This window comes from Anguilla rostrata, chromosome 1 (assembly GCF_018555375.3).
Source record: "Anguilla rostrata isolate EN2019 chromosome 1, ASM1855537v3, whole genome shotgun sequence".
NCBI classification, from domain to species: domain Eukaryota; kingdom Metazoa; phylum Chordata; class Actinopteri; order Anguilliformes; family Anguillidae; genus Anguilla; species Anguilla rostrata.
Genome location: NC_057933.1, coordinates 6,930,522 through 6,944,496, shown reverse-complemented (window position 1 = coordinate 6,944,496; position 13,975 = coordinate 6,930,522). Strand labels below are relative to the sequence as shown.

Genomic DNA, 13,975 nt, shown 5'->3' with positions numbered 1-13,975 from the left:
GTCGGTTGGCGTTCCGAGGCATTTCATTGGCTAGGGGGTCGCGGGCAGTGGGGGGCGTGGGGCACACAAGCTCCTCTGAATCGTCGAGTTGGCAGAAACTTGTTTGGGGGGCCAGCGAGGGGGTGCTCCTGTACCCACGGTGTGAGGTCATGCCAGCTCTGACCTGAGGAAGCCCCAACCGTGGCAGGAACACGGGGTGTTCCGTGGGGCAGAGGGGCACATGTGGCAACCCCCTGGACCTAAAGGCTGAGAGTCCAGGTGCCACCGCTGCCCCATGAACAGGCCTGCTGCACTCTTACAGGCTCAGCCCTCTGTTTCCCTCTCTCTCTCTCTCTGTCTTCAAACCTTGTTCTCTCCACCTTTATTTCTAGTCCTCTCGTCTCTCTATCTCTCTCCTGCTGTACCTTCAGCTCCCTCACTCACGCACTCCCCGTCATCCTCTGCGTTCCTCTCTTTTTAGCTCTTTTCCATCCCCCTCTATTCACTCTCCTTTACTCTTTGTCTCTTTCACTGCCTGACATTGTTTCATCCCCTCCCTCTCGATTCAATTTAATTCCGTTCGATTCAATAAGCTTTATTGGCATCTCAAAATTGTAGAGTTGTCCTGCTAAAGATTGTCGGATGAGAAAAAGGAACACGTCAACATGAAATCGCTCTCTCTCTCTGTTTCTCCCTCTCTCTCTCCTCGCCCTCCGTCACCTGACGGAACTCTCTCAGCCTTCCCTCCATGTTTCCGCAGGTGGAGGACAAAGCACGCATACACACGCACGCACGCACGCACACACGCACGCACGCACGCAAGCACACACGCGCATGACGCACCTTGGTTGGAGATGGATTTTTCCTGCTTGCACACGCCCTTGGTGACGGAGACGTCGTCGATGGCGATGTCGCCCTCGTACCCGGCTCCCCGCACGCCCTCAAACACCACCTGCGAGGAACGGGAAGGCGGACATCACTTCTTACATCACTTCCCTTTATACGAAAAACAAGGCAGACTATGCCCTATAAAACAAGAAGAAGGATTTTTTTTTTTTTTTTTTAAACCTTCACATTTTTTGGTTTGCATATTGATGGACCGTGTCCGCGCTCCACATTCTTGCTACATAATGTGAGGAACCGAGTTTATTTATCCAGTAAATAGGAAACTGTCCTCCTGTGATAGCACTGTAATCAGCTCATCAACTCCTGTATTCTGTGGTTAAACAGAAGGAGTGAGCGAGTGGGCAAACAAACAAATGAGAATTATCTCCCATTTCTGGTCGGATGCAAAAAAGTGCCTCAAAATGTCAGAAACGTGGAGCCGTGCGATTTGCGCTTCACGAGTTGAATTATTCATGCTGTTTAGAGAACAGTGCTTTATGCATGTTGCAAATGTGTAAGGTCGTTTGGGCACAGTAAAATATCCAGGGCTATTTCAACTCTGTTAACACAGTACATATGAGTCCAACAGGGGAAAATACTTTCATTTTCATTGCCTTAGACCAATTTTCTATTTTTTTCAATCTACAGCACAAAAATTTTGAATCGACATCGTCGGGTTGAATCGTCGGTTGGCTAACTTCATGCTAATGGAAACACGGCTGATGAATACACACGTTTATACCTCCTCTTGCACAGCAGCCCACACTTTGATTGACAGGTTAATTACCCTGGTAACAGGGGCCTAAACCCCATTCCACAAAGCTAATCAAACAGTATCTGTATTGCACTGGAAAACACACACACGCACACACACACACGCACGCACACACACACAAACGGCAAACTTTTCTATTTTACTGCTTTTCGTCCCAGAATAGGGGCTAATATTGGTTTATTGGAACTGAAATGAGAAACCAAGAAGAAGCAAATAGCTCACAGATTCTTGCTTCTACATCAGTAAAGAAAAAATAAATAAATAAATAAAAATCCAGTCAAGATATTTATACGGTGACCCACTCCTTGGCTTTTAATGATGCATTGCATGTCTGTGAGCTTCTACACCACTTCAGTCAGGAGGGCTATTAATGCATTTCAGCAGGTGGGCTGCGCACTTGAGGGTTATGTGGTTATATATCCACACCGCTAAAACTCTATGCACATTTCACAATCAAGGACAGAGGGCATTGTGTCCACAAACACAGCTCAGATCTCAGCCTCCCTTTAACTCTCACCGCGGCCAAGTGAATGCAAGGCTAACAGATTCCTTCCAGAAATAAATAGCGTGGAATGAGTCCAGGTGTGTGGCGTGCCATGCCTGGAGAGAGAGTGATCCTCACTCAAAAATGTTGGCCATTGGGTGCGGGGCCCGTTGACATGACTTTGTCCCGAGCCCAGGCATCATGCACGCCGGCCCTGCCTGCGTGTACTGTACGTGCATGCGTGTGTGCTTTTGTGCGCGCATGTCTGTGTGCGTGCATGGGTGGGTGGCAAGTGTAGTAGGCAGCGTAGTATAATGGTTAGGGGACTGGGCTTGTAACCTTACGGTAACTGTTTCAGTTTCCAGGTAGGTCACTGCAATTGCACCCTTGAGCAAAATACCTAACCTGCTTTGCTGCACCGTACAGCAGGGTGTATTACTGCAAGTGCATTTGAGCGCATCTGTATGTGTGTTCTAAATTTTTCATCCCCAACTTGGGGTGCCCAGTCATGCATCAGCTCTCATATCTGGGACCCTCGCCATCGACTCGACAGAGCAGATGGGTGCGTGCGTGCGCATGTGCTTGTGTTCACCGCTGAAGCACGCAGCGCTGATGCTCGCTTACTACTGCCGCAGCTCGTGAGTCAGGTGTGCGCAGAGATGAGTCAAGTTCAAGTGCAGCTTCACAGGTGGACTGTGGGCTGAACCTTCCGTAACCCTGGGTGACGGTGCCGCCAATCAAGTGGTGCCATTGCGGAGCTGCCATCCACAGTCTATACCAGTGGTCACCAACCCTGTTCCTGGAGATCTTACCGTTTTGTGGGTTTTTATTTCAACCCAAATTTGGCACGCCTGACTCGACAAAGTAGCAGCTCAACAAGATCTCAAGCTGCTGAATGAGGTGTGCTCTGCTATGGTTAGAGTGAAAACCTACAGGACGGTAGATCTCCAGGAACAGGGTTGGCTACCACTGGTCTGTACTGACAGGACTGGGAGTCAATCCTGGACCACTGGGCCCATCCGTGCCATAACGGTGCCTTAGCTGGACGAGCCCCCCAGCAGCCCCTGTCCAGGGGGGCTGGTAACGGTCTGAGCGGTTTTTGGCAGGCTCCTCTGTCCGTTGGAAACGGGCAGGAACTGGACCATGATGCCAGTGGGTTGTGGGATCGCCATGGAGATGGCTGACGGGGGAAGGGTCAGAGCGCTGTGTGGTTGGGAAGGGGGGGGGGGTTTCAGGGCTGCCGAGGAGAACAGCCTCTGCCTTAATTACGCACAAAGAGAAGGGAAACTTTGAAGAGCCCATTCTTGTCAACTGCTCTCTAATTTAATCCCCCAAAGGCCTTGGACAAAGTGATGCCTTTGAACAAATAAAGAAATGGAGAGGAGTCTGAGAGGGAAAGCGGGGGGGGCGGGGTTGGGGGGGGCGAGGGGCTTAATAGACATCCACGCTCCTCTTGTTTGCAATGCAGGTTAATTCAATTTGTCTGCTGGCATTGTCGGTGCAGGAGCACAGCACTCTTTTTGCCATGCTAATTGGTACCTTGGATCACAGTGGAGACACACACACACACACATACACGCGCGCGCAGTCATTAAGGCGTCTTGCCACACCGCACACGCAACCACGGCAATTACACGGACAGAAGTCGCACCCGGAGTACTCCGGGGGGACCGGGGGGGGGATGTGGACGCACGGCGATTTTCCCTCTGCCCGGGGACTTTATTTATTCCCTAACTTTGTTATTTGGTCTAAATTCTCCGCTCTAATGAAGGGTTACTCCAGCAGACGCTCCGATCCGGAGCGACTTAAAGAGCTTATGTTCTTATACACACACAGGCCATTTATGCAGCTGGATATTTACCCAAGCGATTCAGGTCAAGTGTCTCTCGCTGGAGGGTACAAAGGCTTTCCCTCCCACCTGGGAACTGGACCTGCTACTTGAGAGCGAGCGAGCGCACTTGCCAAAAGCATCACGCTACACCGGTGCCCCAGCGTAGCGTAGCGTAGCGGTCAGGGGGTTGAGCGTGATGTCAGAGTCAAGAGTCGGAGTCAGGCGGTCAGATGCAAGGGCCGGATGGGTGCGCTGGGAATGTCATGTCAAGACGGCGAGAAGCGTTCAAAATTCAGAACATCCAGAAATGCGATAATGAAGACTTTCCAAATGTGTGTGTGTGTGTGTGTGTGTGTGTGTGCGTGCGTGTGTGCGTGTGTACCGTATGTGTGTGAGTGTGTGCGTGCATGCCTGAATGTGTGCATGCATGAGTAAGAGGTAGAGAAGACATTGCGTGACAGAGAGGGAAGACTGAAAGACAGAGAAAAAGAGAGAGAGAGAGCAAAGGAGAGAGAGAGAGAGAGCATGAGGGAGAGAGAGAGAAAAGGAGAAAGACAGAGAGAAAGAGAGAGTGTGTGAGAGAGAGAGAGAGAGATGAGGGAGAGAGAGAGAGTGAAAGAAAAGAGAGAGATCTGTACCAACTTGGGCAGAGACCAGCAGCGTGCGGAGTGGGAATAATGAAAGGGCCATTTTTACGGGAATCATAATTAAGAGCAGCTAATTAGAATCCCAATCTCCGCCCCCCCCCCCACCCCCCCGCCCCCATTCCACCACCCCACACCCCACCCCCACCCCCACCACTGGCCCAGTCTGACTTTGCCTTCCTTCATTTCTCTGATGTTGCCTCCGCTCTGGCTTACTGGACTTCGCTGCTGTTCCAAGGTCGGCCTTTGCGATGCCGGGCACCGCGGTTATAAAAGGCGGCAAAGCAGCCATTTAAAACGCTGCATTTCATTGGTGCTTGTAACCTTTCATGGACGCATTGATTTCTTTCTCCCCGCTAAAAATCTGTGGCGGGAAATGGCCAAGACGACTGCTGTCGTGTCATCTAACCAGAATATGTGTCGTGCAATAAATAGGGACACATTACTTGTTTATTACATGCACACTGCTTAACAAAAAAGGGGGGGAGGGGAATAATGGACATTGTTGCTTGTTAGGTCAAAAGGGAACAGAATAAATAATTAGAGGGTAGGCCCTTGAGTTTTTCTGGACTGACTCAGAGCAATTGTCCACGAAATGCAAAATAATGCATGAATAACAATTTGTTTCTGCAGGCAATCCACTTAGAACTCCTAGGATACCAATTCATTAAAGAAAACAGACAAATTCAAGATGATTTCAGGTCAATTTAGCAAAATAGCCTTTACTGACTTTCATATAGTGATTTGTGAAAAAATGTTGAATCCAAAGGTCATATTTATTCATTATAAAATTCTATAATTGGGATTTAGTATAATTCTCAGTAGCAATTTTGCAAATACCTCATCCTATAAAGCATACAACAGGTGATTGTAAAGGTGATAATGTGATGAATAAGAACTCCCAACCATATAATAAAATGTATTAACTACAAGTTCATGAGCTTTTTTTTACCAACAGACAACACAGTATTAGAAAATGGATAGGATATAGCTATCACAATGTAATTTACCTACTGTTCCTATAGCCTTCAACATTCCAGTAAGACAAATAACCACTTCAGAATCTGAAACATTTAACACAGTAGTGCTATCCATAGATCTGATATCAAGTCATCTGTAAAAAAATAAAAAAATTTAAAAAAACATTTTACAGACGACTACCGTTTTAATTCAGATTTATCTTTCGGAGGCACTGAAACTGCTTTTTTCCTGCTTTTTTTTCCAGAGAACTTGGAACAGAATCTACAGCAAAATGATTTATGTGCACTTCTGCTTTAAAACCCAACATCCATATGCACTAAATGAGGAACTGGTAATGGTATGGTTTCTGTAAAACTTTCCTTAACAATGCATTTGATTTGGGTCAATTGCAAACTACACTGAAACTACACTGCAATGCATGTAGCTGTCCTACTCTGGTGAATACATTGTGTTGTCTTTGTCTTTTTGTCAGCGTTTGACTAAATGACCAAGGAGCTAAAAACTAAAATAACACAGTCCTAAAGCTCTAACAGACAGGAACAGACCCATATCGCCAAAATCTTGAAAAATGAAAATCAACAAAACACTAAATCAACAAAAGAACAGACTTGCCCACAAACTGTGCTTTCAAGTTTCTACCAGATTTTCATTCTGTCAATGCTTACTCTGAAAAAAAAAAAAAAAAAAAACATAATTTAAAAAATCTTTTAGCAGTCACAGTTTTGCACAATTATGTTCACACCAAAATAATAGACAATCACTACCAAAACAGTCATCATTTCCTTAAAATCTATTTGAAATAATAATCGGTTTATGAAGACAGTAATCGCTCAGCGCCACCCCCACAGAACTGGCCTCTTTTGAAAAGGCCTGCCCTTTGGTCTGCCTCCCCAGCCTCAGTGCTGGCACCAGCTGAGCTCAGACCCATAATGTTCAAAAAACATTCGAGCCAGAACCGTGCCATCCCTCTACGGGCGATCGGTGCCCCGTCTGGGGCGTGCTCTCTCCGGGCACGGCTGCGCTCTCTGACACGACGCGCAGGGGCAAGCCGGGAACGCTAAAGACCCGCCGTCCCGCCAGGACCGCCCCGGCGAAAACAGCGCCTCGACAGGGCCTCCTAAGGCGACTTGGTGCAGCTCTACGCTTTATTAAGGGCTTACTCGGTGCTATTGACGGGTTTGAAGGCTTGATTCTCAGCCAAACTTTTTGTTCCACCTTAATTATAACTTTCGTACCGGCATATATTGACAGCCATGGCATCTGTTACATGTGCAGACTCAGGAGCATAAGCAGTAGGGTGGGGAACATATCGCAGTAACAGCAGACAGAAATATGGCACAGTAAGGTGCTCAGTGTGAATTCAACACTTCCAGTGTCCACATGAGGCTACAAGGGATAGAAATGTTCACCATGAGAATAAAATGTACTGTCAGTGTTTACTCAAAAGCGAACACTTTGCCGAGCGGGAAATCAACGCCAGGCGGGAAATCAACGCCATGTGGGAAATCAACGCTGATTTGAAGGCGGCTTTTCTGTTTAGCAACAGGCCAGTTTCAGGGACAGCTCGGATTGCCTAATTTAAAGTTTTACAGCTGAGTGATAATATTCAGGCACGTTTTCAGAAATACGCTTTCATCAAAGTTTTCCGATCTGGCTTTCATGCGGTCTTGATTACCTTTAAAACAGTGGCACCGAGCAATAAACAAGAGCTGTGGTCTTTTTATCTACAAAGAAAGACGGTACAAAACTTCACACTGAACGCAAAAAAAAAAAAACCTCCCAAGGGGAAATTCATGACTTTTTTTCCTGTTAAAAACAACGGCCTTATCGACCAAAAAGCAATTAACCTTGACGAATAGTTATTTCCATTATTTATTGTTTACATGGAATTAATACCAGTGCAAACATTACGTAGGAAACAAAGCTAACAGCTAACAGCTAACAGCGGCTGGCATTGTCTGTTTCCACCGATACTGCTTCACGGGGAAATTCCACAGGCATCCTGAAAAGTGATTGAATCTTTCTGTGGCGTGAGAACAAAGACGGGGGGACTCCGTGCCTGCTTAAAGCGATCGATAAAGAGAAATAGATAAATAAAATGCCAGCCAGAGACTGAAAACAACACCATCACAACTCCCTGTAACTCCCTTTGTCAGAAGAAAGCGGCTCAGTCATTAACATTGATTGGTTCCAAAAAAAAAAAAAAGAAAAGAAAGAAATGGAGAAAAAAGAGCTTTGACTGAAAATGAAGGCAGGAGGAGAAACGGCTCCTTTTTTTCCCGGCTAATTCCATTGAAAGCGAGCCGGAGTGTTTCAGATGTAGCAAGAAGAGGTTATTTGTAAAAAAAAAAAAAACCTATACGAAACTCCCATGCTGGTGTTCTGATCAAAGCTGTATGCTTTCACTGTTTAATGCATGTCTCCATGTCAATGTTTCCAGTAAACTGCAGTGTAGGGTAATTACAGGCGAAATGAGTCCAGCGAACAGGTCTTTGAGAAGACAGAGAGATGTTACATTACATTACATTACAGGCATTTAGCAGACGCTCTTATCCAGAGCGACTTACACTGCATCCATTTATACTGCTGGATATGTACTGAAGGTACTGAAGCAATGCAGGTTAAGTACCTTGCCTCAAGGGTACAACGGCAGTGTCCTACCGGGGAATCGAACCTCCGACCTTTAGGCTACAAGACCAACTCCTTAGCCACTATACTATACTGCCGCCCTATAATGTCTGTTCAGTTGATGTCAATTTACGCACAGCCATGTAAGAGCTGGGTTCTGTGCTTATACTGCCCTTGCCTAGCTAACACTGTGCACATTTTTTATGACCATTTGCAAGGATTTCTTATTTGTGAAAAAAACATGTTCATGACAAATACGTAAGTGTATCTCATGACCCCTTGCGGATATGGAATAGAATATGGAATATTTTTGGGCAAATATTTATATATATATTACAATATATTACACTGCTGTCCTATACACATTATTGCCACATATTTAGACAGTAATGCAATATATTTGGCAGTAGTACGATATATAATACTGTCAAAGTCTGAAGTACTGCTGTGGGGATATTGATACATTTTGTACATTTTGAAAATCACCTTTTCTCTTTGCTCTAGTATGTCTAGTATACTTAGCCAGGACTAGAAAAATACGTAAAGCTTGCTCACCACAGGAGAGAAGCAGCAACATGTTTCTGTGAGTGAATGTAAAATGAATCTCTGTACGGATAGACCACCGTAGTTTTATGGCTGTGCTGCCATGACCATCACTCTACTCCAAAACTGCTGACTAAACACCCAAACACCTACACCCTTAGCTGAGTTAACGCGTCACGCGGACTGGGGGCAGGTGAGATTCTGAGGCCTGTGCCTTACAGAGTTCCTCACAGAACAGGAATATATTTGAAAATATATTGAAATATATACGATCAGCACATTACAACGTGTCACAGTATATCGCCAAATATAAGTTATATGTTATTGCTGCTTTCAAATGTTGCAAGAGATTGCACTGGTGCACAATATATTTAACTTCGTACTTTCAGTAAACTTCAGCCAACTTTGCGACAGACTGTATATTTACAACATATTTCGGGCATGTTTGATTTGATACGGGTGACAGAGGGGAGGAGACGGAAGTGCTGAAAGTGGGGTGGGGGTGGGGGCACAGCATGCTGATTTGTGAGCCGTCAGTGTGCCACAGAGAAGCTCAGATCTCCGCTCCACTGGCAGAGCAAAAGTGGGCATAAATATTTGATGAGCGTTGAAAAGGAATCTGTGCTCCATTAATGAGCACTTCAAATTGGACAGGACACTAGGCTGAGTTTTTTTTTTTTACTATATTAGCTTTATTATTTCCATTCATTAACAATCGAGGAATCAAGCCCAGTTAAACCAAAGAAGGCTCTGTGACAACTGCAACAGCATGAGCATTCTCTCTCTCTCTCCGTCCCTCTCTCTCTCACTCTCTCCCTCGCTCTCTCTCTCTCTCTCACTTTCTGCCTCCCTTTCTTTCTCTCTTACTCTCTCCCTCATTCTCTCTCTCTCTCCCTTTCTGTCTCTCTCTCACTCTCTCTTTCTCTGTCTCTCTCTCTCTTTCCCTTTCTCTCTCTCCCTTTCTGTCTCACTCTCACTCTCCCTTTCTCTGTCTCTCTCTCCTATTCCTCTGGCTGTTGTAGAGCTGTAGTAGAGATGTGACTCCCCCCCCACCCCCCCCTCCGGGGCTAGAAGCAGTTATGGATTATTATTTGAAATAGCGACAGGCATTACAATTTGCAACCCTCCCCTTATTTAAAAAAAAAAACACAATCAAACATTGTGGCATTATAAAGACAGGCGTTAAACTCACTATAAATTCAGGGCACTTAGCTGAATTACTGTCTCCCATAATTCCCTGCCCTACAGGACGTGCTGCAAGAATCGCAACAAGGCCAGTGCTCATGGCATCCTTTACCCCCCTCACTCCTGTAGTAGCTGAAATGAAAAGGGAGGCCTAGTTAGGACTTTCATGGGAGACCTCTTGGGGAAACAAGCTTGCAGTGGCAGTGGCTGCAATTGTGTAAGTGGGCCAGTAAAAAGCCTTCTTCCTCGTCGGCCAGTAAAATGCCTTCTTACTTGTGGGACAGTAAAACACCCTCTTCCTCGTGGGCCATCTATACACACACAATGCTCCAATGCGGTGATGGGGACACTGTGTCGTATGAGAGGCAGTCACAGAAATGGAATATTCTGAAATATGTTGTACATGGACTTTAAAAAAAAAAAATTTTTTTAAACATAATGATAAATACATTTCACAGGGGTGCATAATTGCCAAATATACTGCACTGAAAGATCACTGGCGATCATTTGCACAGGCCTGATTGCCCTTTTATTGTGAAGCATTTAAACGTCTTAATACGCATTAATTAAGCCTATTCTCAATATATGTGATGAGCCAACCAACATGATTGGTCAACGTGATGGGTCTACCCAATATTATTGGTTATTCCAAATTGAGGAAAAGTCTAAAATAAGGGCATATACAGTGTTAAAATGTTTTTTAAAGAAAATTAATTATTGGAACAACATCCCACAAACCATAATGAACTCATTATAGACTGATCTCCTGCATGTTTTTTTAAATATAGTTCAGAGTACAATGTCACATCTACCTATTAAGAATTTCTAAGATAATTTGCTTCTTCTTAATTAGAATTTGCTAATTAAATCATGTTTTAAAATAATCATGATGAAAGCAACATATTATTGAGTTATGATTAATGGCGTGAACTTAATACTGGTGTGCAAGCAAAGTGTGACAATCTCTGCAGAAATTAGCGAATTTTAATGTGCAAACTGGTAGATCTGATAGATGGATATACAGACAGACAGACAGACAGACAGACAGATAGATAGATAGATAGATAGATAGATAGATAGATAGATAGATAGATAGATAGATAGATAGACAGACAGACAGACAGACAGACAGACAGAAAGATAGATAGATAGATAGATAGATAGATAGATAGATAGATAGATAGATAGATAGATAGATAGATAGAAAAAAAGACAGATGATTGTCCTCTGCAAGGGGAATTCTTTTTCACAGCCGGTGCCAGCCACAGAACACATGAGCCAATAAAGCGTGACACACTGAATCATACGCCGCGCGGCGAAGAACACCCCGACATTACAGCACAACAGCACAGCAGAAACGCCGAGCCGCGATATCGAGCCGCGCTTAAATAGGAATCACAAATCACAGCGGGAGAGGAGTGTTGTTAAGTTTATGTATGGCACAGGGTGCAAAGCTTTCCCCGATGTGCGGCCGTCTGCCACGGGTTCTATAAGAGAGGGGGGGGGTGGGGGTGGGGGGATTACAACGATTCCAAGGGCCCAGACTGACAGTAAATATTAGAACATAGGCTTTTCTGTGATGGTCCGGGGTGGCGGGGCCCGATGTGGCATCTTTTTTTGGGCGGGGGCCCTGAACTGCTGCACATGGGTGCCCTGTATCTGTGACCCGAGAACCAACATGCAGTCTCACACGTGCAGTTCCTCACAGACTCCCAGATCTTTCAGGCCTTATTATTAACCCTTTAAGGTGTGATGTCACAGATATGTGATTAGAACATTCTTAACTGAACATTCTAATTCTGATGTAACAATCACTACTGGTTACTTGAAAGCAATGGAGGAGAATTTTTAAAAAATATATATTTATTTAAAAAAACCTACTCTTTTACTATGGTCAATCCACACATGTGTGATAAAAGCTGAAATGTGTATGACGCTCAGTGTCCTCTCAGGTCTTTCACACTGACTGCCGCTGTCCAATCCCCTGAGGCCTGGCTGATTTGCCAAATCAACACGCAGACCGCTACTGCTGTCAGATAACTGGATATGAAATAGCTCTACTTAACACCTAGTTAACCGATTGGCACATTTAAACCCAAACTTGCCCCGGAGGACCTGGCGACAAGCTGACGATGGGTCCAGGCCATTCAAGCACTTCGTTTTAGTCCAAATCTGTCAAATTTTTCGCAACCTCTGCTTGAATCTCCGATTAATAATCTACCATTGTTATTATTACAGTGCCTGGATCTATCCTGTCTGTAACACCAGGGACACTAAGCACTAAGCAATATATAATAACTTCACTGGAGTTTAAGCAGGGAGTAATTGGTAATGCTGTCAGACATAAAAAATATAATTGGATACAATAGAACAGACAAGTAATGTAATATAATGTCATTTTACAGGAGAGAGAGGGGGGAAGAAAACTGAAATAGAGTTTGTGGCTGCGAAGGCGAAGCAGCTGTCGTCCTGAGTGAGCATTCGCAGTTTGTCTGCTAGAATAAATTATTAAGAGCCGGGAAAGAAAGGAACGCCCACTCGTTTCCAATGAAACTGCGTCTTCACGTTCTGCGATTTCTGCCACACGTTTGGACGGGACGAGGCCTGGTTGCCTTCCCATACGGAAAAAAGGTAATATATTTCAATATATTTCAATATATCTAAGTATATTGTGTAATCTATTTATGAAATACATAAACGAACAACATGTATTTAAATATATTTTGAATATGTGTGCTATATGTAAGCACGTATTAAATGTATGCGAATACGCGAGTATATATATAATGGATGACTGGATTTTCACAATATATTTGAAACATATGTAAATATATATGTAATAAATACATTACAGAGTATAAGTACGTATATAGTAGTTTGCATGTATTTTCTTATATCATTTTTCAGTACGGGTTGTCCGACGTTAAATTCCGAATCAGGTCATCCCTGAATTTGCCTGGGTAAACACGTCCTCCTCTAAGTCTCCACCGACAGCCAGCGTCACGCACTCCCCCCCCGCCACCCCCCGCCCCCGCCCCCACCCCCACGGGGTTCTGGTCTGTACTCCTTCATCTGAGTAATTGACTGTACGGGCAACTGAATCACCCACTAAACCAGGTGTCAATCAGCATGTGGCAGAGAGAGAGAGGCGCGGGCTTCCGGCTGGGCTGGCACCGCACACACCGCTAGTTTCGGTGAGTTACTGTACGTCTCCTCAAACTTTCATCAGCAGCGCATTAAGATCCCGCACAGGCAGCATATGCCGTAAACGCACTGAATGAATTTGTTGATTTGAAAAGGGGCGTTAAGACACCCCGAAACCCACATAGTTTATTCAGAGTGCGAACCTGGCGTGAACCCTAATGCATACAAAAGAGGGGAACTACGCAGATATAAATACTAAATGCTGCGATTTGTCTGTTTGAAAGCCGTGGGAAGGCAGGAGCCGCTCGATCGCACGCTTGATTCGTTATCCGCGCGCACCCGGATGTGGGCTGGGCAGGTGGGCACCATTTTGAAGCGAAGCGAAACGGGTTCGATTGCCCGGGTCGATGTGCCTTTTGCCATCGCACAGGCATTCCCCTGGGGAACCAGCGGCGACCCCGACCCAACGCGTCAGCGAGACTCGACAACGAGAGAGTCTTCCGGGAGAGAAGGCGCAAACACGGCGTCACTTTTTTTTGCACGTTTTTCCTCCTCGCGGGCGAGAAACGCCGGATTTTGAGACAGCTACGGGATCCCTCGCCACCGCCTTTCCGAGGGGGGCCAAGAGCACCAGCCCAGGCCGAGGAGGAACGCCCAGCTCCCCATCATTGCACCGCGACAGTTTGGGGAAACTTCGCTTAGTCCGCTAAAGAAGTTAACTCTGACGGCCAGGCACTGCAGCGGATGTTTTGTTTTTTTTTCTTTTCTTTTTAAAAAAAATAGCTCTCGGAGTTACTGAAGAGCATAAGGGAGGCACAAGGGACACCACAAACGCTGGAAAAAATGTGTAGAGGAGGTGAGGACGTTGGGCAAGTGCTATAAACATGGAGAAAAGA

At 45.3% G+C, this 13,975-nt stretch overlaps 1 protein-coding gene across 1 annotated transcript in view; it reads right to left on the bottom strand.

Annotated features, from left to right (window-relative positions):
• Nucleotides 1–13,975, bottom strand: part of LOC135239039 (MAM domain-containing glycosylphosphatidylinositol anchor protein 1) — a 170,551-nt gene that overhangs the window by 10,176 nt on the left and 146,400 nt on the right. The window contains exon 17 of the mRNA XM_064307432.1: nucleotides 823–931. Coding sequence (XP_064163502.1) covers nucleotides 823–931 — 109 coding nt within the window. The remainder of the gene's footprint in view (nucleotides 1–822; nucleotides 932–13,975) is intronic.